Source organism: Podarcis cretensis (assembly GCF_951804945.1).
Source record: "Podarcis cretensis genome assembly, chromosome: 8".
Lineage (NCBI taxonomy): Eukaryota > Metazoa > Chordata > Lepidosauria > Squamata > Lacertidae > Podarcis > Podarcis cretensis.
The window spans coordinates 71,438,640-71,466,614 of NC_137177.1; the positions used below are offsets into that span (position 1 = coordinate 71,438,640).

At 46.0% G+C, this 27,975-nt stretch overlaps 2 protein-coding genes and 1 long non-coding RNA gene across 3 annotated transcripts; 1 reads left to right on the plus strand and 2 right to left on the minus strand.

The window, feature by feature from the left end:
- Positions 1-6,411: 6,411 nt before the first annotated feature.
- ACTRT2 (actin related protein T2) lies at positions 6,412-8,159 on the minus strand. The gene has a single exon (XM_079986559.1). The coding sequence runs from the start codon at positions 7,656-7,658 to the stop codon at positions 6,534-6,536; it is 1,125 nt and encodes a 374-aa protein (XP_079842685.1). The 5' UTR covers positions 7,659-8,159; the 3' UTR covers positions 6,412-6,533.
- A 1,992-nt stretch (positions 8,160-10,151) lies between these two features.
- On the minus strand, positions 10,152-15,834 carry LOC307223428 (uncharacterized protein). Its single transcript, XM_079989395.1, has 2 exons — positions 14,630-15,834; positions 10,152-11,443 (listed from the first exon to the last, which is right to left on the minus strand). Exons 1-2 carry the CDS (start codon positions 15,758-15,760, stop codon positions 10,283-10,285), a joined length of 2,292 nt encoding a protein of 763 aa, XP_079845521.1. The 5' UTR covers positions 15,761-15,834; the 3' UTR covers positions 10,152-10,282.
- A 719-nt stretch (positions 15,835-16,553) lies between these two features.
- LOC307222261 lies at positions 16,554-27,889 on the plus strand. The gene is made up of 2 exons (XR_013841691.1): positions 16,554-17,270; positions 27,634-27,889. It is a non-coding gene; the product is annotated as an uncharacterized lncRNA (long non-coding RNA).
- Positions 27,890-27,975: the final 86 nt, after the last annotated feature.

Below are 27,975 nucleotides of genomic sequence, written 5' to 3' on the forward strand. Positions count from 1 at the left end.
GAAAAGTCAACATTTTTTTTTCCAGAGGAAAAAGGTTATTAATCCATGGATTTGTCCCAGAAGGTCTAAAGCAGGTTTTTATTTTCCAGGAGGCCCAAGGTGTCACTCGGAAAGTATATCATCTGCTACATCTTTACTGGCATGGTGTAAAGAAGGCTTGCAGAAGAACAAAAGCTCTACCTAGTTGTAAAGGGGGTTGGAGGGGAGATCAGGAGCTGAACAACCTACTGTTTGTGGAATAGAAAAAAGGGAGCCTCTGTTGTTGTTGGGTTTTTTAAAACCCACTTTGTGTAGTATTTGTGGGCAGCCAGCAAAGCTTTCTGGTACACAGTCACAGGGCTTTCTCGTACTTGATGCCAGACACCAACAGGAATAACAGGGCAGGAACAGGAATTCCCCCCCCCTCCAAATTGGTGTGCACCCCCCAAAAAAAAACCCCATTTGGAAATCTATTTTGGCATTAAGCCAAGGAAAGGTAACCCTTTGCAGCCTGAGAGCCACATTCCCTTTTGAGAAACCTTCTGGGGGCCACTTGCCACTGGTGGGTGGGACCAGAAGCAAAGTGGGCAGAGCAACAAATGTCAACCTTAACTTTGCACTGTAAATCAGTTTCTCCATATACTGTATTTTTCTGTGTATAAGATGCTGCCATGTATAAGATGCCTCCTATTTTTGGGGACTCCAAATTAAGAAAACACCCCTCAGCACTACCTGTGTATAAGATGAGCCCCAATTTTAAACCTATTTTTTGGTTAAAAAAGCTAGTCTTATACATGGAAAACTACAGTACTCACACGCTCCTCTGTATCCTCCATCCAGGAAGGCAAGAGGCATGATCAGTGTGCAAGTGCACATCCCAGCCTGCTACTACCACACCTACTATTACTTATTTCATAGAATCGTAGAATTGGGAGGGACCCTGAGGATCATCAAGTCCGACCCCCCTGCAATGCAGGAATATGCAGCTGTCCCATAGGGGGATCAAACCCGCAACCTTGGCGTTATCAGCGCCATGCTCTAGCCAACTGAGCTATCCAGTTGTATCATTTCATTACTGCTATTGCTACTGCTAGTAGTAGTAGTGTACTAGTGCATGTTGCGGTGTGGAGTGCTCCTGCTCATGGCTGGCTGGCTAGATTCTTGTCCCCTTATAGGATACTCCCTGGTACCTCCCTGGGTCTTCCCATCACCAGAAATCCATCAGCCATGTGTTCCATAACTGCTGGGCATGCTCAGTCACCATCTGATGCTTTAGGGAGCTCCCCTATCAAGAGCTTTCCCAATATAGAGATATATATGTAACAGCAGGCAGTCAAAGGAACCATGCATGGGATGAATTCTTGCCAAGAAGGGACTTTCCCACTCCGCGATATTTGTAATATCAGCAGCTGTGCAACCCCTACAGCAGAAAGATCTGTTTTAGTTTTGCGTAATCCGTCCCTGAAATGTTACAGGCAACACTGATATTAGAGCTTCGATGAAGCACAATGCCAGCTGGAACAGGCTGAGAGCAGGAGAATTCCCACTTGACTGTTAAAACATAAAGAGGGTTAGTCTCCAATGTTCATGGTGTGTGCCATTTGGAGCTACTGGGGCTGGGAGAATTTAATGTGTGCGTGCGCACGAACAAACACACACACACACACACAAACACATTTTGACGACACATTGCTTACCTGTGACATCAAAAACTGAGGTCAAAACGTTTTCAATAACATAAGGCTTGTTTGGGTTAAGACTTGAACAACCCCAGATCAAACTGATTGCATTATCAGATTGAAACCTAATCTGTTCAAAATATGTCCAGGACTGAAGGTAATAGCAGACAACCACCTGCTTCATATTGTCAGCTTTGGAGAGGCATCCTTGGCTGATGCACCAGGAACTCAGAAAACTGCCTTATGTCAAGTCAGACTAGCTCAGTATTGTCTACCCGCAGGTGGGTTGTGAGGCCATCCCAGGTGGGTCACAACAAAGCTTTTGCCACCATGTTGGACTCCAGCTAAGGCTCACCAAATGAAAGGGGCACTATATGGAGTGGCTGGCAGGCCCTCCAAGTGTCTCTATTTTCCAGGGACAGCCCCAAATTTACAGAAGCCGTCACTGTTTCTGATTTGATCCCAGAATGTCTCACATTTCCTTGGGACATCCCTATTTTCATCAGAGAAATGTCGGAGGGTATGGGCTGGGCCAAAACACATTCTTCTGAGGAGACATTTTCTCAATTTCCACAAGTGGCAAGAGCCTTTATCTAGCATCTCCCTTCACTGGAATGGGATCTGGAAGAACAAACAAGCCCAGGTCCCTCGCTAACATTGTGAGTGAGCCTTTCTATAAAAACCACTGGTTTTCAACAGCTTTCCAGCCTTCAGGTTAAGAACAAGTTTAAAAACCACTTGTTTTCACTTAGAAGTATCACTATGCTAACCCTATGCATATTGCCATGCGAATGGCTGTTTTAGGATTAATAAAATGCCTTATTAGTGCTCTGAAGTACAAATCAAAACTGAATATGTGCAAACGGGTTCTGTGTTGCAGACTGGGAGTCAGAGGTGGGTCTTAGGTCTGTACCAGTTGAAAACCAATGGTCTACACCAGGGATCAGGAACCTGTGATGCTTGGGATGCTGTCAGACTGCAATTCCTATTACCCCTGAGCACTGGCCAAGCTGGCCGGGGCTGATGAGAGTCCAAAAACACCTGGAGGGCCACAGGCATCTCTCATCCCTTGTCTATACTGACTGGCAGTCAGTCTCTGCAGTTCCAGACAGGAGAGTTTCCCAGCGCTACCTGGAGACACCAGGGATTGAACCAGAGGCATTCCACATTCATGGAGATGCTCTAACAGTGCACTATGTCCCTAAAAATACTACGGTGCTGCGAGACTCAAAAGCACTTCCAAGGGTTGGTGGTGGGGAGATGCGAATTATTCTTCTTATGTAGAAATAGCAAATACTGGGTGAATGGCATTAAAAATGGAAATGTGTATCCAAGTAATCAAGTGTAAAGAGATGTACCATATTTTTCGCTTTATTCGAAGCACTGGACCATAAGATGCACCTAGTTTTTAGGGGAGGAAAACAAGAAATAAGAAAGCAACGCAAAGCCTCATGAGTGAAGAGGGAGTGCTCCCCCCCCCTTCGCTCAGGATGCTTTGCAGGGCTATCCCTGAAGCCAGGAGAGCAAGCGGGATCGGTGCGCACCCATCCCTCTTGCCCTCCTGGCTTCAGCGAAAGCAAGCCTCCTGGCTTTCCCCCCACCTCCCGCAGGAGCTGCACACTCTTTAAAGGGAGCACAGCTCTTGGGGGCTTTTCTGGAAGGTGGGGGAAGGGACAGAGTCACGCACTCTGTCCCTTCCCCCACCTCCCGCAAAAGCCAGGGATAGCCACGCGAAGCCTCCGCAGGGCAGAAGGATGAAGGCAGCGCTCCCTCTAGCTGTTCTGGCTTCTGGGGTAGCCCGCAAAGCCTCCACAGCGCTGCCCTGCGGAGGCTTCACGGGCTACCCCAGAGCTGCTCAGGAGCGCGGGGCATCTGTGCGCAGCTGGCCAGCTGCTCCCAGGGCTGGCGGGGGAAGCCCGGGTTTCCCCTGCCAGCCCCAAAGAGCAGCTCAGGAGCGTGCCGCACTCCGGCAATTTAGCTCCAGGGACCACACATTCGCTCCATGAGACACACAGACATTTCCCCTTAGTTTTTAAGAGGAAAAAAGTGTGTCTTATGGAGCGAAAAATACGTTATGCTGGGACCACGATGCTCTGCTTCCATAGCCAGAGGCAGGAATGCTTCTGAATACCAGTTGCTGGGAAACCCTTGCTCTTGTGTTTGGGTGCTGTTTGCAGATGTCCCTCAGGCATCTGGTTGGCCATGTGAGAACAGGACGCTGGATCAGATAGGCTCCTGGCTCTTATGATCTTACCGGGGTCTGTGCGTTGAGCGGCACTCCACTTTAGTTTTGGTCCCCTTTCTGCTACCAAGGTTTTATTAAGTGGTTACATGTAACTATTAGATACATATATATTTAATTTGGAAACATTTTTGAGTGCCGTCGCCTCTCCTCTCTGCCCCCCGCCCCTGCCACCACACATGCAGCGAGTTAGCTTTCCCGGGACTCATTAGCCTTCCTTTTCCCGCAGATGTGAAAGGGGATACGTCTCAGTTATGCAACGTCAGGTTGCTCTGTAATGAAAGGCGGCAGAGGCATCCAAGAAAAACAATGTTTTGAACTTGGGTGTGTAAAATATTCATATTCAATCATCGTAATTTCTTGAAAAACAACAACCCTTCACACATCTTTCCCTTTGAGGAAATTTTGTTATTCTTTCATTCCCGAAGCAAGGCAAAGGTCCATTGGCAGGAATGAGAGCCAGTGTGGTGTAGGGTTAGGATCTGGGGACACCCAGCCACAGATATGAACAGTTGTTATTGTTGTTGTTGTTGTTGTTGTTATTACAGTCATACCTCGGGATAAATACGCTTCAGGATAAGTATTTTCGGGTTGCGCTCCATGGTGACCCGGAAGTAATGGAGTGCGTTACCTCTGGGTTTTGCCGCTCGAGCATGCGCAGTCAAAATGACATCATGTGCATGTGTGGAAGCAGCAAAATGTGACCCCCACGTGCACAGACGTGTCTTACGTTCTGTTCAGGATGCGAACAGGGCTCTGGAATGGATCCCGTTCGCATCCCGAGGTACCACTGTTGTTGTTGTTGTTGTTGTTGTTGTTGTTGTTGTTGTTGTTGTTGTTGTTGTTAATATTATTATACCACCCCATACCTACATGTCTCACAGTATAAAAACCACAAAATGCCTTGGAGGTCAATCATTGTCCTCCAATGACTGCGGCCGCCAAGGTCCTAAATCCAATAGTGTTCATATTGATGAACCTTTTTGTGGAGGGAGGGGGTAAATTAAAGAAAAGAAAGAAATGGTGGCAGTGATGGCTGAGCAGGGCAGAAAGTGGTGAGGTCCACAGTATGTGGCACCAGAGACAATGGCAGGCAGAGACAACAGAATCTGATTTTGTCCTGTCCATTCTGAACTCTTCTGAGTTCTACAAGGAGCAACGCTGAGACTAAGCAGGAGGAAGCTGATGAACCTCCCCACCAGGCTGGTTGTAAGCAAGAAGAGCAGACTGATGGAGAAATGCCCCGTTGGCACTAATGGACCAGCCACCACGGAATGAAGGGGATCTACATTAAAATAGGGGATCAGGCCAATGGCCAATCTTGGTCAGCACCCTGTTCTCGCAGTGGCCAACCAGATGCTTATGGGAAACTCCTAAGCAAGGTGTGAGTGCAGAGAGTACGTTACATGCAAACTTTTGCAGGCAATGCCAAGTCTTCCCTCAACTCCAGTGTCGAGCTCCTCCATTGTGTCAAATTTCCAAGGTGGTGTGTTTTGGATTTGCCTCTGTGTTCGATTACCAGCGCAGGAGTCGAGCCCCGTACACTCCTGTAAATCCCCTCTCATATGGAAGTCAGTGAGCTGTAAAATATTTAAACTGGCTACAGTTGTACCTCATTTGTTTACACGTTTCCAGCGGGGCTGCTAAAACGTAACACGCCGAAGGAGAACAAAAGGCTGCCGGCTGCCGAATCGGATTTCATAACAGCCCTGGCAAAGGTGCACCAATCAGCTTGGCGAGGCAGCAGCCCCCGAGCTCACCTTGGCCCTCGAGGCCGTACGATGAAGTGTGTCACTGAACCTTCACTTTCCAAATGCTTAATCTCTTCATTCTGAAACTTCACTTTCAGCAGGGATGGGGAACTTTGGCGGGCAGGGAAATGAATGTGGCCCTCCAAACCTCTCGATCTGGCCCCTCAGGTCCATCCCCAGGCCATGTCCCTTATCCAGCCACAATCCCTTTTCCTGACCACACCCCATCCTGACCCTGCTTCTTACCAGTGCTGGGTTACCAAAAAGGCAGAGCAGGCACCCACATAATTTTCTTTCAAGACCAAATCAATATTATTTGGATCCATTGTAATGTGGCCCCTAAAATGTGTGGGGCCCCGAAGGCTTGGGGGGGGGGGAGTCGCTCGCATCAGGCACTGCAATACTCTCCAATAATTCTATTCAAATCACTCTCTCTTTATGTTTGGGGCAAAGCTCAGCGAAACCCCATTCTGCATTATTGGTTCATTTTATATTCTCTGGATATTTATGGCGAATGGCAAAGAACCAAGGCCCTGTGGGCATACTGTAGAATCTGAGGTGGTTGACTCTCTGGGGTTTAAAAGTCTGGCAAAAAAACAATTTTGCCATTCTAGCCATTTTAAATACACTCCCCTCCTCCCCAGCTTATATAAAACAACTTAACAGGGTCGTCAAAAATATACCAAACAAGGGGTCTTTCTTTAAGCAAACACACAAGGGACCTTTTCTTACCATGCTATATAAAACTGCAACACATTGATCCTTTGTGAAAAGTTTTACTAGCCACTCCCCAGCTGTTCCGATTGACTATTTTTCTTTTTGGTTGTTGGTTGTGTGTGTGTGTCGTTTTTTCCTCCTTTTCTGGTTGGCCATTTATTCATCTCAGAAGCATTTCTTCTGCAATACAGTCGGGCCAACCTCCTTGTACTCCTGCTGGGTCACCCACATGTCTCTAAACGAAGCCAAGCTGGTAAGCACTGACGCTCCAATCCAAACAGAGTGCATCCTATCTGCGGGTGCTTCCACCTTCGCCGGCATGCCTTTGGGCGCGAGTGCTCGAAGCTCCTTCAGAAGCCGTTCCCTTAGGCCAGAGAAGAGTGTGGACCCACCCGCCATGATCACGTTCCTCCAGATGCTCTGGTGGATGCTCCTGTCGCAGTTGGAAATACTGTCCAAGATCATCTGGTGAATTCCTGGTGCTGAAAGTCCTGCATCTGCTGGCTTAAAGAGGGACTCTGGGGCTCTGAAGAGCTGGTCTCCAATCTGGACAGGGTTTCCATCCGGGAGGATATATTTATGAACCAAGGTTTTGCCCTTTTGATAGTCAGGATCTAAAGCTACGTAGCATAGGTTCTCCTTGATGTCCTTCACTATCTCCTTCTCGGCAGAGCTCAAGAAGCTGTGGCCACTCTCTAAGAGAAGCGTTGTCAGGTACCTGGTGATATCCCGGCCGGCAAAATTCATCCTGGAAATGGCATGAAGCAGACAATGGCCTTTGTAGACAGGGACAGTCAGAGTGACGCCATCTCCACTATCTAAGACTAAACCTGTTGTGCGAGCGGAGGCATAGAGGGCCATCAAAGCTTGCAGGCCCACAAACATGGCAGGTACATGGAAGTTCTCAAACATGATCTCTGTCATTTTTTCTCTGTTTGGCACTGGGTTCAGGGGGGCCTCTGTCACCAGCACGGGTCTCTCATGGGCTCTTATTCTGAGCCCACGTCTGTAGATGTACCTCCAGATCTTCTCCATGTCATCCCAGGATGTTACTATTCCATGTTCCACAGGGTATTTAAAAGACAAGATACCTCTCTTGGCTTGGGCTTCTTTGCCAACATAAGACTCCCTCTGGACAGGACCAAACATGATCGCTTGCGACTTGGGGTAGCCGACTACTGTAGCAACAACCGTTCTTGGTGCCTGCTCTCCAGAGAGACCTGCCTTACATAGCCCAGACCCATTGTCAATAATGACGGCTGGAAGATCTGCCTTTGCGTGGTGAGACATGCCCAAAGATGAAGGAGCAGGATGTTCAACCACTTTACTGTTCTTTCTTTGTGGATGGAACACTGGGCCATCAATATTCTAGATCTCTAAGTGTCACAAAAAGGGAACTTTCCCCCCTTTCCCGTTCCTCTAGTGGCTTTTTAAATATACAAACATGTTGCATATGCTTTGGGAAACAGATTCTCCTCCCAGAAACTGTAAGATGGTTTTGGATGACAAAGAGCATCAGAAATGGGTGTTCAGAGTTGATGAACAGCCGTTTTTCAATTCCCGTCTCAAGAAGGAAGGTTCAGAGCACCATGGACATGGGGAACCATGGTGTCTCTGCCTCCCAGACAGCCTGGAATATCAGGAAGGATTTTCTGTTCACAAATGCCCAGTTAAGAATGGAGGCTGAACCATTGTCTTACCCCTTGTGAAATTCCCACACCAGCTTGGAAAGCTCTCACTAACACAACACAGTTGTTTGCATTCTTGCCTTGACTGTTCAGCCCACATGGAGGAGGTCATTAAGGTGACATCAGAAATGCATCGTGATGTCAAAAAGGGGCAGTGAAATGGCACACCAGTGGAAGAGTTATATTTCACCCTACAAAGCAAAGGCATTATAAAGAAAATGTCCTTTTGGGTTGTGTCCAGTGCTCATCCTACTCAGGGTAGACCCATTGAAATCAAAAGTCATGATATGGGTTCATCAGTTTCCAATACCTTTACTCTGAGTAGAACATAGTTGGCTATTACCAACTTTAAAGGTCAAAACAAACCCATCCCTAAAATCAGTGTGATGATTCAGACTCCTTGTTAGATTTAACCAAAAATTATTTCATTTGTAAATGAAGAGCAACTGGTTCAATGTTTCCCCAAAGGATATGTATATTATTGTCAGATAAACTTATGGTATTAGGAGTAGGGAACATTTTTGAGACCCAGGACTTCTATGCAACCTTTGGGAAGTGAACACATGCACGAGGTGGGTGGGGCCAGAATCAAAATTGGGAGAGCCTAGTTTCTACACACAGTCACACACGCCTCTATCCAGACAATACATTATCAGACCTCAACGATATTTTCCAGCCATTCAAAACACACAGGGTGTGAAACAGGACCAATGAAGGGGTGTGGCCTGGGGAGAAGGGTGTGTGGCCTAGTGAAAGTTCTGAAGACAAGAGGTCTGAGGGGCCTAGAGGGCTGTGTTTGGCCCTTAGTCTTAAGTTCTCCACACCTAGTACGCCAGTTAATTCTCATTATAATGATATCATGACTCTTGTCTTTTGAAGCAAGATACAAAGCTAAGAATGAGTCCATTGTAATTGATTAACCTAAGTTGTCCATGTCTATAAAAACCCATCAGTTAAATTGGAGTAGTACTAACACTGGACACAACCCAGCTGCACTGGTCTCGTTCAGATATTGGCACACCAGGGATGGAGAACCTGCAGCCCTCCAGATGTGGTTGGACTACAACTCCCATAGCCCATGCCCATGTGCTATGCTAGCTAGGGTTTCTGGAAAATGGAGGACAACAACATCTGGATTGTTTACAGGTTCTCCACCATTGTGCTGCAGTTCAGGGCCACACACACAAGTCAGTTCTCCTTTCCCAAACTTTAATATGGCTGCCTTTTTGAGATATTCAAAGGGCAGAGGAACCCAAACTCTTTCCTGGGAGCAGTAGGGAAGAATGATCACTACATTCCGAGGTCGGATTCCCAGACCACTCAAGGTCTTAGGGGTGGGAGAATCTATAAGTTTTTCATTTTCCCATTCATTAGTTCAGTTTGACATATTCCCACAACACTTTGCTTTTTAAAAAGCGAAGAACAAGCTCACCCCAAATGCTCATTTTTGCATGCTTTTCTCCTAATAAATGTGCAAGAGGTCTGGAGGGTGGCAACACGAAAACGGGCCTTTTCAGTGGTGGCTCCCTGTTTGTGGAATGCTCTTCCCGGGGAGGCTCACCTGGTTGCCATCATTACATAGCTTTAGGCACCAGGCAAATTATTTATGGCCTTCTTGTGTGGGTGGGATGCTTTAATCTATTTTTTAAAAAAAGTATTTTCATTTAGATTTTTAACGCCATTTTTAATGTATGTTTGAGTTTATTTTTTTGCTTAAAATATTGAAAGTTGCCATGGCAAAAAAGACTAATAAATTTAATAAATAATAATAATCATTTGGAAGCAATCTCCTCTAACACAATGCATCTTCGCATGCTGTTTCAGTAATATATACATTTTTCTGTATCACATTTTCCTAATATTCTTTTTGCATACCTTTTTTGAGTTGGAGAATGCAACACAACGGTCCAAGAAATGAGGATTTCAAAGGAAAGCTGCATTGTAGTTTGCGTATTGGATTCAAGGTGAGCAAATTAGGTAGGTCCACAGCAGAATGCGGACTGAATGAATTTCCACCCCATCCCTGGTAGGACCATGAAGAATCAAGCCATATTTAAGGCAACTGGGCAAGGAAATGATTGACACAAACCTCATGTGACTTGTTAAAACCTGCAAAGGCATTTTTATTCCATCCTCTGAAAGAGGTGAATGCATTGTTTTATAGTAGCTGTAGCTGTTGATGGTTGTTTACAGGTATAGTATGTGATGCAAAATCCCAAGTCCTCCTTAATAGCACCTTCTCTGGACAACATTTGGTCCAAACTCTCTGTAGTCAGAAGCAGTAACCCACATTTGCTTGAAGCTGCTCAGGGATGTAATGATGGAGGCCCCGATCCATGTTGAGAACCACCGATCTGGGGGTGCTATGACCTTGATGGGAACCCCTTGAGGGACTTGAGCTTCGAGCCCTTTAAAGACCCTCTCGTCTAATCCCGGAAAGAGCGAGGAACCTCCTGAAAGCAATACATTGCTATAGAGCATGCTCCGGATGGTGGGGTCACATTTTTTGATGCTCTTGGCAATCATTTTGTGGAGGCCTTGCCCACTTCTCTTAATGCTGCTGGGTGTGAAAAGGATCTCTGGAGCTAGGAAGAGAGCATCACCAATTTTGATCCTGTTGCCATCAGGAAGTTCATACTCCTTTGGGTAGTCCTCAGACCTCTTGTTCTGCTCATGGTGGGCATCCAGGGCTACGAAGCACAACTTCACTTTGATGTCTTCCACAATGTTGTTCCCTTCGGGGAAATTTCTGAAGTATTGCCTGTTTTCCAGAAGTAATTCCCTCAGGTACTCAGTGATGTCTCTGCCTCCAATATCCAACCTGGTGACGGCGTGGGGCAAACAATATCCCTCATAAACTGGCACTGCGTGGGTGACCCCAAAACCGCTGTCCATCACTATACCAGTATAGCGGGCTGAAGCATAGAGAGATAGTATGGCCTGGACAGAGAGGTAAAAGGCAGGCACCTTGAAGTGTTCAAACATCAGCTGAGTGAGTTTGGCTCGATCTTCCTTGGGATTTAGAGGCGATTCCGTCATTAGCAAAGGCCTCTCAAATGCTTTGATTCCCAACCCTTTATCATAGATGTGCTTCCAGATCTTCTCCATGTCATCCCATGAAGTAATGATGCCGCTCTCAATAGGATATCTCAACGACAACACTTCTCGCCTGTCTTGGGCCTCATCGCCTACATAGCATTCCTTTTGCCTGGTTTTGGAGAGCGATAATTTGCTTTTGGGGCACCCAAGGACGGAAGCGATGACATGCCGCGGGCCAACTTCTCCCGAGACCCCAGCCTTGCACAGTCCAGATCCATTGTCAATAATCACAGCTTGGCTGTTGAAGACTCGGGACTTACTTTTCTCATTCTCGTGGACCATTTCAAACTAGCTTCCGAGAAGATGGCACCACAAACACTTTATGGCGTCGAAGGTTCAACGGCACATGTTCTTGGCATCTCAAGAGGGAGAAACAAACTTCATTCTTGAAACAGTGTGTCAGCACTAAAAGGTGCAAAGCCCTCCACTAAGATCAGTGACAACTGGTTTACATAACAATGGGCAAGGCAGCTAGTGATTGTTTGCTCACTGTTATTGTCTGGTGGTCTCTAGGAAACCAGAAGATTGATAAAACCTCTATGTGTGCAGTTGCGTAATTGCTCTTATTAGTTTAGCTATCAATTTGATGATGATGCTTTTAAAAAAATCTTTCTTTAATTTTCAGGCATGCAGTTAGATTGATTCATTTGGTGTTTAATCAGTCTCTTCATGAGTTTGAAAACATTTTTAATGCATATTACAATAATGAGGACTTTTTCCATATGCAAGGAGGCAAGTTTGGTCTCCTGAGTGCCTAGACTATAACCCAGGGAAGGGGAACGGCATCAAAAGAGCACTTTTACCTGTGTATAATTAAGATGCATCCACACCATACTGTGTCATGTCTGATGAAGCACAAATCCATCAGCCAGAAATCCATCAGCTGGAAATAGAAGAAGCTGAAAGAGCACAAATCCCCCACTTTCCCCAAACAGATAAGGCTTTCTGTGTGCAGGTAGGAGGAAGATGTGCTGCAAGTTTCTAGGTAAAGGTAAAGGGACCCCTGACTATTAGGTCCAGTCGTGGCCGACTCTGGGGTTGTGGCGCTCATCTCGCTTTATTGGCCGAGGGAGCCGGCATACAGCTTCCGGGTCATGTGGCCAGCATGACTAAGCCATTTCTGGTGAACCAGAGCAGCACATGGAAACGCCGTTTACCTTCCCGCCGGAGCGGTACCTATTTATCTACTTGCACTTTGACGTGCTTTCGAACTGCTAGGTTGGCAGGAGCAGGAACTGAGCAATGGGAGCTCACTCCGTCGCAGGGATTCGAACTGCCAACCTTCTGATTGGCAAGTCCTAGGCTCTGTGGTTTAACCCACAGCGCCAAATAAATGCTTATCGGGAACAACTTGACTCTCAGACTCATGAGGCCAGAGGTGAGAACTAGGAGAGGCAAGGAAGTGGGCAGTGTTGCAGCATCATGGGGCCCTGGATGAACTTCCATCCTCCAGCCCCAGCCCAGCCTCAGGGCTTGCCATGGGAAAGAATGAAAGAGGAAGAGGGTTAGAACATCTGGCCCAGCCTTCCTATGACACAGCACCTTCCAGATGTGTTGGACTACAATACCCATCACTGCAGCAAGTATGGCCAATGGGCAGGATTGATGAAAGTTGCACGGGGTGATGGGAGCTGTGGTCTAAAACATCTGATATATTGGGGGGCACTGCTCTTTCCCATGATTAAGTGGGAGGTTGGGGACAGGTAAAGAAGAAGAAATAATGTGCATCTTAGGGGTGGGTAATGGAGAACAAGGGAAGTAGCAGAATTTCAGGCAATGCCAGCTGGAGTAAGAGAATATCAGGAGGGCAGGGATAAATCTTAAAGAGGACCCCCTCAATTGTTGTCCATGGATTACTGGAATGTGTACTTTTCCATTACTCGTTTATCTCACCCATCTTCAAAGGGAGCTCAGAGCAGTGTGTGCGATGTCCTCTTGATGTCACATGTCTGTGGAAGTGTTGTAGAGTGGGTGGTTAGATCCAGATGAGGTGTGGGAGGCACATACAGAGTTAGTGCTGGAAGACCCAGGGGAAGGTCCCAGTGAGTTGAAGGCTGTCAAATTACAGCCACAGGAGGTGCCTGATACTAAGGAGAAGGACCAAGCAGGTTAGGGAGTGGAGATCTGGACCCCAGCGAAGGCCAAAGTGGGATAACAGAGGAATGTCCCATTCCTTCCCTCCTGATATACCCAATCTGTTGCCTCTTGCCCATGAGCCACCATCAGCATCTCCTCTTAGCATTCAGGAGATGGTTAGGAGAGATAATTGAAAGTGTGTCTGATACTGAGCTGTCTGAGACTCTGCCTCCCTTGTCATGGACACAAAGAGGCCACCATGAGCCAAAGCCACCTATTCAAACACAAAGAGGACTGCCTGTTTGCTTGCCCAGTCTGGGAACTCCAGTCAACTTGCCACACAAAGAGCTGTGCCCACTCCATGCTTCAAAAAGAAGATGCAGTAGGGTGGGTATTACTTGTGGGATCAACATCTTAGCTTTGCACTTAGTAACGGGTTTCACCTCTCATGAACTTGCTGATTCCTGTAACCTGCAACTAGCCTTACGTACCAATCTGATTTACGTAAGGTTGGGCTGAGAATGTTCCTCATCTACACCCTAGAAAGCCACTGCCAGGCTTTGTAGAAGATACTGAGCAAGATGCACCAATGGTCTCACTTGATATAAGGCAGATTCTTACAAATAGACCACAAACATTTCTTTGAATTTGGTTCCCTTCCAGTGCCTGCCACCCTCCCTTATTTTCAGTCATATCTTAGCCATTAGACCATGGGTCAGCAAACTAAGACCCGCGGGCTGGATCTGGCCCAATTGCTTTCTGAATCCAGCTTGCGGATGGTTCGGGAATCGCCATTTGGATCGCCAGCATGCACATTCTTTCCCTCTACCTTACACAACGCCGCCTCCTCCTCCTTCCTCCTGGCTTCTCCCTGCCCTGCCTAGAGGAGGAAGAGGGCTGGGCTTTGTTGGTGCCAGCAGCAGCAGCGCTTGAGTGGCCACCATTTTAAGCAGCCCCTCCCTGGAGGCCTTTCACACACCACTCATCATCCCTCTGATGCCACCACCGCCGCTAGCCCCTGCCGCTCGCAAGACACAGGTAAGTAGCCGCTGGGGCTCATGGTACTCTTGCATCACCCCCCCCCCAAAAAAAACCAAAATATAGTCCGGTCTCACACAAGGTCTGAGGGACAGTGGACCAGCCCCCTGCTGGAAAAGTTTGCTGACCCCTGCATTAGACCACAGAACACACAGAATGATAACAATGAAAAGCCACTATGATCCAAATGTGTGTTTCTCTTTTTATTTTCTTTTAAATTTTGGCCAGCCAATAAATCCAAAGAGACAACAGCTGAATCTCTTTCTAAAAAAAGAAAATATTTGGGAAGTGCACCTGTTTGTGGCCTTTCTTGAGCTCCCTTTGTTCTAGCAAGGTCACAGGTGAAGGCTGTCAGTCTTAAAAACATTTCCGGTGAACGACGCCTGGGCCAAAGTCTTTGTAATCGTTGAGGGTGACCCACATTTGTCTGAAAGATGTCAAGCAAGTCAGGATGGAGGCCCCGATCCACACACAGTACTTCCTCTCTGGCGGGGCAATGATCCTTACTGATATCCCGATTGGCACTTGAAGCTGCATTTCCTTCAGGATACGCTCATCCAAGCCATAAAACAAGGTGGATCCACCCGAGAGGAGAATGTTCCCATATAGATCTCTGCGGACATCAATGTCGCATTTCATGATGCTGTTGAAAGCCATTTTGTGGACTCCGGGAGCATCGACACCGATGTTAGCTGGTGCGAAAAGGGCTTCAGGGGCTCGAAAGAGCTGGCTTCCAATCCTGATGATATTGCCATCTGGTAGTTTATATTCTCTGAGAAGGTATTCTGGCTTAGCTTTCATTTCTTGGATGGGATCTAAAGCCACGTAGCAGAGCTTCTCCTTGATGTCTTTCACGATTTCCCTTTCTGCTGTGCTGACGAAGGAAAGCCCACTCTCCAGAAGGAGCCTCATGAAGTACTCAGTGATGTCCCGCCCAGCGACGTCCAACCTGGAGACTGCATGTGGCAAGCAGTAGCCTTCGTAGATGGGGACTGTGTGAGTGACACCATCCCCACTGTCTATGACTATCCCCGTGGTCCGTGCTGATGCATAGAGTGCCAAAGTAGCCTGGACAGCAACATACATAGCAGGCACCTTGAAATTTTCAAACATGATCTCCGTCATTCTCTCCCGGTTCTGGAGAGGATTCAGCGGGGCTTCAGTCAAGAGCACTGGTCTGTCGCTGGATTTGATCCTCAGTTCACACTCGTAGACATGCCTCCATATCCTCTCCATGTCATCCCAAGATGTCACGATGCCATGGTCAATGGGGTAATTCAGTGATAAGACGCCCCTTTTGCACTGAGCTTCTTCTCCAATGTAAAATTCCTTCTGGCCAGCGCCAAGCATTGTGGCTTTGGCTTTGGAGCGGCCAACAATTGCTGTGATGACCACCCTTGGGGCACTATCCCCAGCAATGCCAGCCTTGCATAATCCAGACCCATTGTCAAAGATCACAGCTGGGATGTCTAGAAGCTTGGGATCAGACATTCTTTGGATGGTTCTCTACGCAGCTGGCTTGGAGAAGCTGGTCTGGTGAGGCAGGGTGGGATTGGAGGCCAAACAGAATGTTCAAGAATGGAGGTTCTAGAGTGGTGATGTCATATACAACCACCACTCTGGTAGGCAAGGCTGTTGCTTTAGCCAAACTATACAAGGCGAAGCTGATCTAGCCATCCTGATGGATGTTTTCAGGTTACTAATTCCACCTCTCTCTTTTTTTTAAACCTGGAATACCTCCACAGTGGAAGGATTATTTGACAATAGATGATATCTCAATAGAGGCTGTTCCTAGTAAGGTAAAGGGACCCCTGACCATTAGGTTCAGTCGTGGCTGACTCTGGAGTTGCGGCGCTCATCTCGCTTTATTGGCTGAGGGAGCTGGCGTACAGCTTCCAGGTCATGTGGCTAGCATGACTAAGCCACTTCTGGCAAACCAGAGCAGCGCACGGAAACACTGTTTCCCTTCCCGCCGGAGCGGTACCTATTTATCTACTTGCACTTTGACATGCTTTCGAACTGCTTGGTTGGCAAGAGCAGGGTCCGAGCAACAGGAGCTCACCCCATTGCGGGGATTCAAACCGCCGACCTTCTGATCAGCAAGTCCTAGGCTCTGTGGTATAACCCACAGCACCACCCGTGTCCCAGTAGGTTGTTCCTAATCATCTATAAAATCAGGATCATAGGTTAGTGGGGAATGTGGTCCAAGACGAACAGAAAATATGGGGTGGGTGGGATTGCTTTGTACCAAATCAGACAAGCTTGTCTACCAAGGTCACTATTATCGACACTGACTTGGCAGATTACTCAGAAAGGATCCTTTGCCAAGCCTACCTGGAGATGCCAGGGGATTGATGCCTGCATCAATGGAGCCTCTCCAGGTTTTGGTTTGGACGTACTTGTGATGCAGGTGACTGTCTCTGACTCTGAACCTCACACAGCAAAGTCCTACACAGTGCCGCCGAGTTCAATGTTACAGGAAACAAAGGGGGACTTCCTTCTGAGTAAGCATCCATGGGATCCTGCCATTTGAGCTGCGGTGATTCTGGATAGTGTTGTTGTTTTGAGGTGGTGTTATGTTTTAAGACCCCTTGCCTTTTTGTTTTTTTTAAAGAACAGTGGGAGAGAAGTTTCAGTAACAATAACAACATATATAATCTGAGTGCATTATAGAAAACTATTGAGTTTGACTGAAATATACATCTCTCTCTCTCTCTCTCTCTCTCTCTGTGTGTGTGTGTGTGTGTGTGTGTAGTCACCTGTGTGTGCGGTTAATGGGTAGAGAGACCTGCAGCAGTTGCATTTTAATTGCTTCTCCCGATAGCCTTAAGTTATGGCCAGCTTCAAAGCGAGGGTGGCTTCCATTAAATTTAATTACTCTCCCTTGCAGCCAGCATGGCAAAGGTGCCAGCACCTAATTAAAGGTGGTTATGAATCAGAAGCAGATCCGAGCTGAAAGATTCAAGATAAAGAGGCACTTCGAAACATGAGTGGAGGACTTGTAGGTGCAAAGGGGGTTTTGTGTCGCAGGGAAGAAAAAGAAAGTAAGAATCTTAGTATGGCAATAATGGGCACTGGAGCTCTTGTTGCCTCCAGGAATGTTATAGGTCCCCCCCCCCTCAAGAAATGTTTATTAGCCTTACTGGGGGGTGGGGAATCTATTAGCTTTTCAGATGTTTCTCCCTAGGAAACCTCTCCACATTTGCTACAATATTTTGTTCTGAGCCAGGAATGGGGAACCTGTGGCCCTCCAGATGTTTTGGGACTCCAGCTCCCATCATTCCTGACCATTGGCCATGCTGTCTGGGGCTGATGGGAGTTGGAGTCTAGCAGCAGCTAGAGGGCGATGGGTCCTCCATCCCTGCTTCAGGCAGAACTAAACAGCAACTCTGTGCCATGGGTACACTTAGCCGGGATAGCTCAGTTGGTTAGAGCGTGTTGCTGATAACGCCAAGGTTGCAGGTTCGATCCCTGGATGGGACACCTGCATATTCCTGCATTGCAGTGGATTGGATTAGATGATCCGCAGGGCTCCTTCCAACTTGAAAATTGTATGATTCTGTGATTCAAGTTTTAGGATTGCATCCAAAGTTAGTTCTACTCCCTAGTGGACCAACTGAACTTAAAGGATATGACTAACGTAGCTTCATTAATTTCAGTGGGTCTACTCAGGGTAGGACTTAGAACCCTTAACCCCCTTAATTTATAACATAGATTTATTAATTGAGATGCATTTTATAATATATGATCAAGCTGCTAAGAATTGTGCCCTCTTTAACTCTTAGCCTCGATAAATCTTGTATACTTTATTTGCTATTTTTATACAACTTTGCATGGTGCCGTTGTGCAGTGGCTGCTGGTTTTATTAATGTTATTATGTGATTGTATTGGAAATGCTTGCTATGGTTGATGGAAATGCTTTTAATGATTTGCAGTTTATTTTATAATGATTTAAAATTTTGTGATGTTTATATTATCAAAAATGATTTATTTGTCGTACTGGGTTATAACCTTTATTCTGAGTAGGCCCACTGAAACGAACAGATAAAAGTTAGCCAGTTCCATTAATTTCAGTGGGTCTAATCTGAGTAAGCCTAATCTTGGTGACCACTTACCGGTATGTTTTGAAATGATCTGATACTGAGGTGCTATTGTATTGATGTAATGATTGGCTTTTTTGTGTTGTGAATTATATGGGTGTAGTTGGAGATGGAAGTGTGGGGCTCTTAAGGCCAAGATGAATAATATATCCATAAGGGTTGGGGGTTTTTTTTGCCCTCAGAGAAGTGTTTTACATGAACCAGAATAGTCACATGACAGCACATTGGGAAATGTGAAAAGCAGGAAGAACAAAGGAGGAGAAAACTCCCAGGTGCCAATATTCCAAGGCAGCAGAAAAGTATTTTTATGCATGCGATGACAGCCGCACGGATGCTGTTAGCTCAGAGATGGAAAGAAAATTAAGTCCCTACCAGAGAAGAATGGCAAATTAAACTGATGGACTACGCTGAAATGGCAAAATTGACCGGAAAGTTCAGAAACCAAGAAGACCAAAACTTCAACAAAGAATGGGAAAAAATTATATCTTGGAGACCACTGTAAGCAGATGAAAACACTAGCAAGATTGCAATAACATTTGTAATGTAGCAAGCACCATGGAGATATTGGAATTACCATACTTTTCCGTGTATAAGACTAGGGTTTTTTTAAACTAAAAAATAATGTTAAGGGGGGAGTAGTCTTATGCATGGGGGCAATCTCCCCCCATTTTCTTAATTTTGAGTCCCCCGATATAGGGGGCACCTTATACATGGGGGCGTGTTATACACGGAAAAATACGGTATATAAATATGGATTATTGAAAAAGATGCAGTAGAAAAAGTTTAACAAAAGGACCCATGGAGGGGAAGGTGGGAATTCCAGAGATTCGAGGGAATCTTTTAACTGTTGGTGTGTGTGATTGTATTGTTAGAACTTTATATTTGTAAAATCAAATAAAAATGATTTCAAGAAAAAGAAAAAGAGAACTCCCAGCAGTTCCTCTCCATGATGACTATTTTCTACTGGCGCTCTCTTAGGCAGAATGTCTCTGAATGGCACTTTTGGGAAACTACAGGAGGGGCGAGTGCTCTTATGCCTAAGCCCTACATGGAGATTTCCCAGAGGCATCTCACTGGACCCTGTGAGAACAGGATGCTGGACTAGGTGGGTCACTGGCCTGATCCAGGGGGGCCCTTCTTACATCTTTTAGGATGTCCACCTACTCCAAAAATACAGAAAACCTTCATGCTCATTCTCACAGAACAAACGGCAGCCAAACAACCTCTCTAGAGGGCTTCAGCCTTCCCACGACAGATGGTGACAAAGAACTTGGCTCAAGAAGCAGGATTCTGGAAAACTGTGAAGAACGGGGTAGGGTTTTTATTTTATAGCGAGGGCAAGATTGCTGGAATTTCAGCTCAAACACCTGTGAATGGCTTCCCACAGATGCTGATCTCCCCCCCGTGAGGAGGCACAAATCATAAATAGTTTAATAAGCTATTTATAGGGCATTCTTTGCCTGCTTTATTTGAAAATGGCTGAACACACAGTTTCCACTTCAGGTACTCTACATAGCTTTCTGTGTTTATTGACCTCTCTCTTTCTTTCAACACACACAAACCACTTTCTCCTCCATTTGATTCCACTGCTGAACAAGACCCATTAGGCTTCCCCGACACCAAACTCCAGTGAGTTTTCAAGTTAAAAAAACCAGGACATTTTAAAAGCCACATAGAAGGGGAAAAGAAAAGGTGGATTTTTCAAGAACTGGAATGAGATTGGTGGTCCTGTGGAACTGGCTTTCAGGAAGGATAATGGCTGATTTATTCATTTTAATTTAATTGGGTTATTTCTATGTTGCCGTTGGCATAAGCCACAGGGCAGTGCACAGCAGAAGCCAAATAATTTATATTTCATTTATTACATTTGTGTCCTACCTATCCCCCAAGGAGCTCAAGGTGGTATACATGGATTTTCTTCTCTCCTCACAGCAGCCCTGTGAGGTAGGCTGGGTGAAGAAGCAGTGACTGGCTAAAGATCACCCAGTTGGCTGAGTGGGGGTTTGAACCTGAGTCTTCAGGTCCTAGATTGAAACTCTAGCTATGACACAACACACCAGCTCTCTGATAAAAAGAACCCATGAAATAGCACTGTTCTAAAAAGCAGCAATTCACAAAATTGGTCATGGGGAGTCTATAGCCCTCCAGTTGCTGGTGGCGCTGTGGTCTAAACCACTAAGGCTCTTGGACTTGCCGATCGGAAAATTGGTGGTTCAAATCCCCACGACGGGGTGAGCTCCCATTGCTCTGTCCCAGTGGCGAAGCTGCATGCTCTGGCATTGGGGGTGGAGATCAGGCGGGGGTGTGGCTGGCGTGCATCCCAGGGGCATGGCACTCCGCTTGTGGGCACATAGTGCACATCCGGGGGACATGGTGCACCGCCCGTGGGGATGTGGTGCCCTGCATGTGTCCGGTGGGGTGTGTGCAGCATGTGTCCGGTGGGGGACCAGCTGCGATGGTACCCCCTTCCCCGATGGTGCTGGGGACGGTGCGCTCCCCCACCCCCTTTCCTCTGCCAATGCTCTGTCCCTGCTCCTGCCAACCTGGCAGTTCAAAAGCATGCCAATGCAAGTAGATAAATAGGTACCACTGTGGCAGGAAGGTAAACAGCGTTTCCGTGCATTCTGGTTTCCATCATGGTGTTCCGTTGCACCAGTCACGCTTTAGTCCTGCTGGCCACATGACCCGGAAAGCTGTCTGTGGATGAGCGCCGCAACCCCATAGTCGCCTTTGACTGGACTTAACTGTCCAGGGGTCCTTTACCTTTTAACTTTTACCTTTTACCAGTTGTTGAACTCTAATTCCCATCAGCCCCAGCCAACATAATCAATGCTGAGGGATCATGGGAGTTGAAGTCAAGCAGCATCTGGAGGGCGATAGGTTCCATAAATTGGTAACAATAATTTGAGACGTTCAAAAAGTAAAAAATCATAATAGGCTAAAAACAGTTTAAAACTTGCATCCTCTTTCTCAACCTCTGGGTAGGCTTGTGTAAACAAAAATGCTTTTTAGCAGCCGCAGAAAAATGTGCAGTGGAGGCTCAGGCCCTCCAAGTGTCCCTTATTTTCCAGGGACAATCCTGGATTTACAGAAGCTATCCCGGTTTCTGATTTGATCCTGGAATGTCCTGCTTTTCCTTAGGACATCTCTATTTTCATTAGATAAATGTTGGAGGGTATGGAGTTATGCGACCCCCCCCCCCCCCGACAAGGAGAAAAGTAATTATACAGCATTTAGAGGACATCTGAAGGCAGCCCTGTATAGAGAAGCTTTTAAAATGTTTAATTATGTTTTTATAAATGTTGGAAGCTGCCCAGAGTGGTTGGGGCAACCCAGTCAGATGGACGGGGTATAATAATAATAATAATAATAATAATAATAATAATAATACAGTAAAACCTTGGTTGTTGAACGTAATCCATTCTGGAAGACCATTCAATTTCCAAAACATTCGACAACCGAGGCATGGCTTCCAATTGGTTGTAAGAGCTTCCTGCGCTCAAGTGGAAGCCGTGTCAGATGCTAGGTTTCCGAAAAACTTTAGAAAACTGGAGCATTTACTTCTGGGTTTTTGGTGTTCAGGAGCCGAAACATACGATAACAGAGATGTTCAGAAACAGAGGTTTGACTGTAGTAGAATAATACGTCTCCCTTGGGGGCCCTAAAAATATTTAAAGGGGGGAAAAACTGCATGTTTCCATAATATAAGATAAAAAACAAATAAAATAAAGCCTACATACAGCAACAGTGTTTTGTGTTGTGTAGGCTCCTATGATGTAAGTAATGGGCCCTGCCTGCTAGCCTGCTCCCTAAAATACCACTGGTTTGCTCATTTGCCTACATTCTGCATGGACTGGTTGCAGGACAACATGTGTAAATGGCTTTAGATACCTATTAGGTTCATAAATTACCATATAGCATATATTCAGCACAAAAAACAGCAACAATTTGTTGTTGACAAAGGACAGCTGGACATATAAAGGGCCCCATTACCTTCAGTAGCTTAGGGCCTTATCAAACCTAAATCCGACACTGGGCAACACAATGGCAAAACAACTTTGTGGGTGTCAGGGAATTTTATTTTTTTACCCCATGGACCAGAGCACGCCAGGCACTCCTGTCTTCCACTGCCTCCCGCAGTTTGCTCAAACTCATGCTGGTAGCTTTGAGAACACTGTCCAACCATCTCGTCCTCTGTCGTCCCCTTCTCCTTGTGCCCTCAGTCTTTTCCAACATCAGGGTCTTTGATGCTGGACTAGATGGGCCTTAGTAGTTCCACCCCCCTCAGATGTTTGGGGGTGGTCATGGCCCAGGAAAGGGTATTCTCTGTGACAGCGCCTAAATTATAGCATTTCCTCCCCGCAAAGGTGCATCCTTACCTTTGACACCTGAGATATGTGTTCTCGGGATCCACATCATTATTATGATGGTGAATTCTTTTAGATGGTTTCAAGAATGTATTTTAAATTCTTCCAACCTGTCTCGGTACCTTGTGGCGAAGGGTGGGCAATAAATTGCAATCATGTATATATGGATAGATTGCTGTTGATCATTTTGCTTATCATTTTATTGTTTAATCTTTTGGCAAGCCACATTCAGGTTGTTGTTGTTGTTGGTTTTTTATTTAAAAAATCAAGTGCTATACAGTATAACTCTTATGGAATAAATAAATGAAATCATATCAAATGGAGTGCTCTCAAGGAGGGCCTGGCTGGATGACCGGCCAGAAGCCTGAGTGAGAGTGCCATTGCTAGAAAGTGAGGATCCCCTGCAACATTTTGTTGCAGACACCACTTGTCAACTACTCCAAAAAAGAAGGAAAGGGGATGTTGTTTCTCTCTTTGTTTCTGTTGGAACATCATAAAACACCACAGGTAAGATCTATGCTCCAAGCACCTTACAATCATAGCAGCAGACACAGCAGAGCAGGGAGAGGCGGCTGAGCCGCAGATTCTCTAAATAGCTCAGTGTTTGCATCCAGCATGTTAAATATGTGGATTTTCCTTTCCCAGCCAGGCGTGTATGTATATACATTAGGTATTCAGTTTCCAAGACATATGCCTCTTAAAAAAAAAGAGAAAAGCCCCAACTATTTTCCCAGAGTAGGAAATAATATATGCGGTTGTAAGTGCCTCTTTTCAGATTGTTTGGAATTAAATCTGAACTCCTTGGGGGCCTGTACCTTCCTGGTTGTTCATCATGACCAAAGGGTTCATTACATTTCAGATGATACTATTAAAACTGGGCTCCCTCCAGAGATACCAGATAGATGTAATGGGTTTAAAAAGTAGAAGGCCATGTCTTAACATCCCTGAGGGATTTCCAAGTTACCAAATTCAGTAATTTAAGTTTCCCTTAAAAGGACAATGCCAGAGATTTCGCTCCCCCCCCCCCGTCATCCTGTTTGTGCAGTTTATAATTTGTTTTCTATATTCTCTGTCTCTCTCTTATTCCCCTCCATCTTTTTTTTTTCCTTTTGGGGAGTTAGAAATAATAATAAAAAGAACTTTCCTTATTCACCACCTTTTATATTCCATTAAGAGATATTGATTTTTATAGCTTCTTTGGATGGTCTGTGTGTTTCCCCTCCCACTGCAGATGCGGCAAGCACAACCTTCCTCCTCTGTACTCCCCCAATTTTTTTTTCCTAACCAAGAAAAAGAAAGAAGGAAAGAGACAATGGCAGAGAAGAAAGAGGGTAGGGAAAGTGAGAAAGACTGGAGGGTGCCTTGTTAAAAGAATGAGGGGAAGATGGGGTGTACTATTCCAACAAGGCTCGATTCTCCAAAAAGCTCAAGGTGGCATATATGGTTCTGCTGCTCCTTCATTCTCACAACAACCCTGTGTGGTAGGCTAGTCTGAGAGGCAGTGGCTGGCCCAAGGTCACAGGGCAAGTTCCATGAGTAAGTGCTGATTTGAACCCTGGTCTCCCAGGTGCTAGTTGGACTCTCTAACCCAGGCTTCCTCAACCTCGGCCCTCCAGGTGTTTTGAGACTACAATTCCCATCATCCCCGACCACTGATCCTGCTAGCTAGCTAGGGATCATGGGAGTTGTAGGCCAAAAACATCTGGAGGGTCGAGGTAGAGGAAGCCTGCTCTAACCACTACACCATGCTTGTTCCGAAGGTTTAAAGGAAGGCTATGAAGGTTTAGAGCAGGAGTGCTGAAACTATGGTCCTGCATATAACATTGGCTATATCCCTCAGGTGAAGAAAAAGACCTCAGCCTGAGACCATGGAGAGTTGCTGCCAGTCTGAGTAGGCAATACAGTGGTACCTTGGGTTACATACGCTTCAGGTTACAGACTTCACTAACCCAGAAATATTACCTCGGGTTAAGAACTTTGCTTCAGGATGAGAACAGAAATTGTGCTCCGACGACGCAGCAGCAGCGGGAGGCCCCATTAGCTAAAGTGGTGCTTCAGGTTAAGAACAGTTTCAGGTTAAGAACAGACCTCCAGAACGAATTAAGTTCTTAACCCAAGGTATCACAGTACTGAGTGAGATGGATGGACATTCTGATGAGCCGCAAGAGAGTTTCCTCATGGATCACGGAATGGGGGGCAGGAGTAGGACTCTGATGAATGACCCAGTAAGAAAATCCAGCACCACTAAAATATATATTCACTCCCCTAACAATCTACAGAAGCCTCTCCAAGTTGGCATCAATATTTTTGATGGGTGGGTTCCTAGGGATATGCAGAAGACATGGAGACCTTTTGCTTCCCTCAAAACCCCGACGTAGTTTTGCATCTCCAGAAAGCTCAAAATATAGCTTAACAAGAAACATGGTGGAAGGGCTGTTATTGGGAGCCTTCTGCAGCCTACTTCGCATCATGATTAATCTGGCCACCTTGTCTTGGATGACTTACATGCAGTGGCTGGGTTACTGCCAGTGAATAGGTCAAAAGTCTGCCCTAGGCAAGGCTTCTTGGTCCTCCTAAGCCATCCTAAGCAAACATTGCTGCACAGTCTCTGCCAAGCTGGCACCCTCCATTTATTTTGCAAGGCAGCTCATTAACAGCTGGAGAGGTTAAGAAAAGTTCACTAATGAAAGAAAAACCACTCCAGGGAGCTTCACCAGCAAATCCAGGCAAGAGGAGGATCCACAGACACATATTCTTGGGTGGAAATTTTGCAGTATCAGCCCAACGTCCTCAAGAAAGTGGGACCTTTCCCACCCCACTGCTGCCGAGTTTATAAATCTCAACCATTTTGAACATCAAGAGCGAGTGCATGGAGCCTTTTGAAGATGTTTACTTTCGCTTTTCTAAATATTTAAAGCCCATCAGCCAAATGAAAGACAAAACCGTCAGGATTCTTCCCTGCTTGGATTTTTGGCTCGCCTGGAGCATACAGGATAAAGTTGTGTTATATAAACAGGAACCTGATATCTCTAAGCAGCATCCAAGGAGCCTGGAGATGTGAAGCATGAATTAGGGAAGTGTTAATCAAGACAATAGCCTAGAACTCTTGGATCTGGAAGCACGGCTTGAAAGCCACCGACAGTCTCCTTGGCCTATTCCCCTCTCTGAGATACCCAGGCACTCCTAAAGAGCAAAGGGGAACCAAGCAGGGAGATTGAAGAGGAAGCAGGCAGCAAGCAAAAGGAAATACAGAAGATGTCTGGGACTAAAGCGTGGTAGAAGAAATCAAGGGAAAGAAGAGAGAGAGAACTTCTTCCTTGAAGGCACAAGGGCAGCAGGTGGCACCCACAACCCAAAATTAGAAGGAGAGACATGGGAGATGGGGTGAACTAGGGTCCCCCGCTTTAATTATTTAACGAACAGAGATCTGCAGCCAAACCTGAACAATTGGGTGGGGATCAGCTGGGGCTGGCATACACTCGCTACTGGGGTGTGCCATAGGTTCAGATGCACCCCAAATCTCAAGATGAAGCAAGGTGCTTTGAAGGGATGGTGGACCCATCTGAGAAGAGGTGAGATCCCTACAAGGTGCCCTGGATTGAAGCGGGACTCCCCAAAGTGCTTTGTGAGACCTCTGGGTATAGGGCGGTGTATAAATTGAATTAATAATAATAATAATAATAATAATAATAATAATAATAATAATATAATTTTTGGCCCCTTGGCAATTCAAAGGCTGAAAAGTAAATGCCTGCCAGGGTGGGGTAATTGGGAAAGCAAGCACTGGTGATTGGGGTGGGGGGAGAGAGCAGGGATGGGTACAGCTCCATTGTGATTGGTAAGTCCAATTTGTAATCCATGTGACTGGTTTTACCAGGGATCTCTAATATCAGTGCTTTGGTGTGCGGGGTGTGTGGGGGGGTGTGGGGGTGTGTGTGTTTGTGTGTGTGTGTGCTGTTGCTGCTGCCGTGAATAAATAGCCTTGGTTTCATATGCTCTTTCACAAGTTCTCCGAGAAGCAATAATGTCATTTTAAAAGTTCTGGTGAAACAGTAGGAGGCATTTCTGTGGCTTTCCAAGTCCCGTCCAGTCACTTTACTCCCCCTTCCCTTCCAAATCCACACAGTTCTTTCGTCATTCAGCCCCTTAAAAATAATAATAAATTAATCTTGCTGTTTCATTCTTGAGTCAGCATACCATTCCATTCCGTTCCCTACTCTGTCTTCCCAGTTACTATCTTTTGATTTAATATTGCTGTTTGAATTTTTGAATCTGGGTATCGAAGTGTTGCTCAGTTACTCCTTCTTAGAGTCAGTAAATCCCTCCTTTGCAATAGCTCTGGTCTGAAGTGCTTGCTTTTCGTTCAGTGAAGTCTGTTTTATTTAGACTGTCTCACGTAATTTTATTCAGCCGTAGTCTGCTTTATATTATTAAATTCTTAGTGTCCCTCTGTGTGTGGCGCTCTCTCTCTCTCTCTCTCTCTCTCTCTCTCACTCACACACACACACACACCCTGGGTCTGTTCCAAACAATTTTTATTTAGTATTTTCTAGTGGGGAGTGCCTGGGAATTTGTAGACACAAAAAGTGTTGTTTTTTAAAAAAAAGGATAGTGTAATTTCTGTGTTTTGGACCCATCACACCAGCACTGACGTAGACCCTGCCCCCGGAACATTTGTGCTAAGTTTCGTAACACTTTCTTGAGAGGTAGCCAAACCTGTGCCAAAAAATGGGCAAAGTCATGCCAAAGTGGTTTTTCAGCCTGCCATCTTGATTCAAAATGGCGGCCACAGGCCCAACATCAATGAAACCAGCTGCCACAGCAATGGAAACCCTCGAGCTGAGTCAATGATATTTCGAGAGGCATTCCCTGCCCCCTTTTATTGTTTTTAAAGGAGGCAAGTACTATCCAGATCTTTGACGCAACTACAGATTCTGAAGTCATCCTTAGGCCAAGTGTGGTGACCGTTCTGGGCAGAGCACTGAAACACCAGAAGGGATTGGCTGTTCGCAGCGGATCATCTGACGACAGTTGTCTCTCAGTAGGGTGAACCACTCAAGCTTTTTCAGTTGCAACGATCCCTGCTGCTCCAAGCGCCAACAGAGGTGGAATTGCTGGCCAAGAAATGTTAGTAATTAAAGCTGTCATTGTGATTCCAGAGTAAGGGCTGAAACACCTGCCGGGAAAGGGTGGGGAGGAGATTGAGCAAACAAAGCAAATAGATGGTGCCCCCATTGCA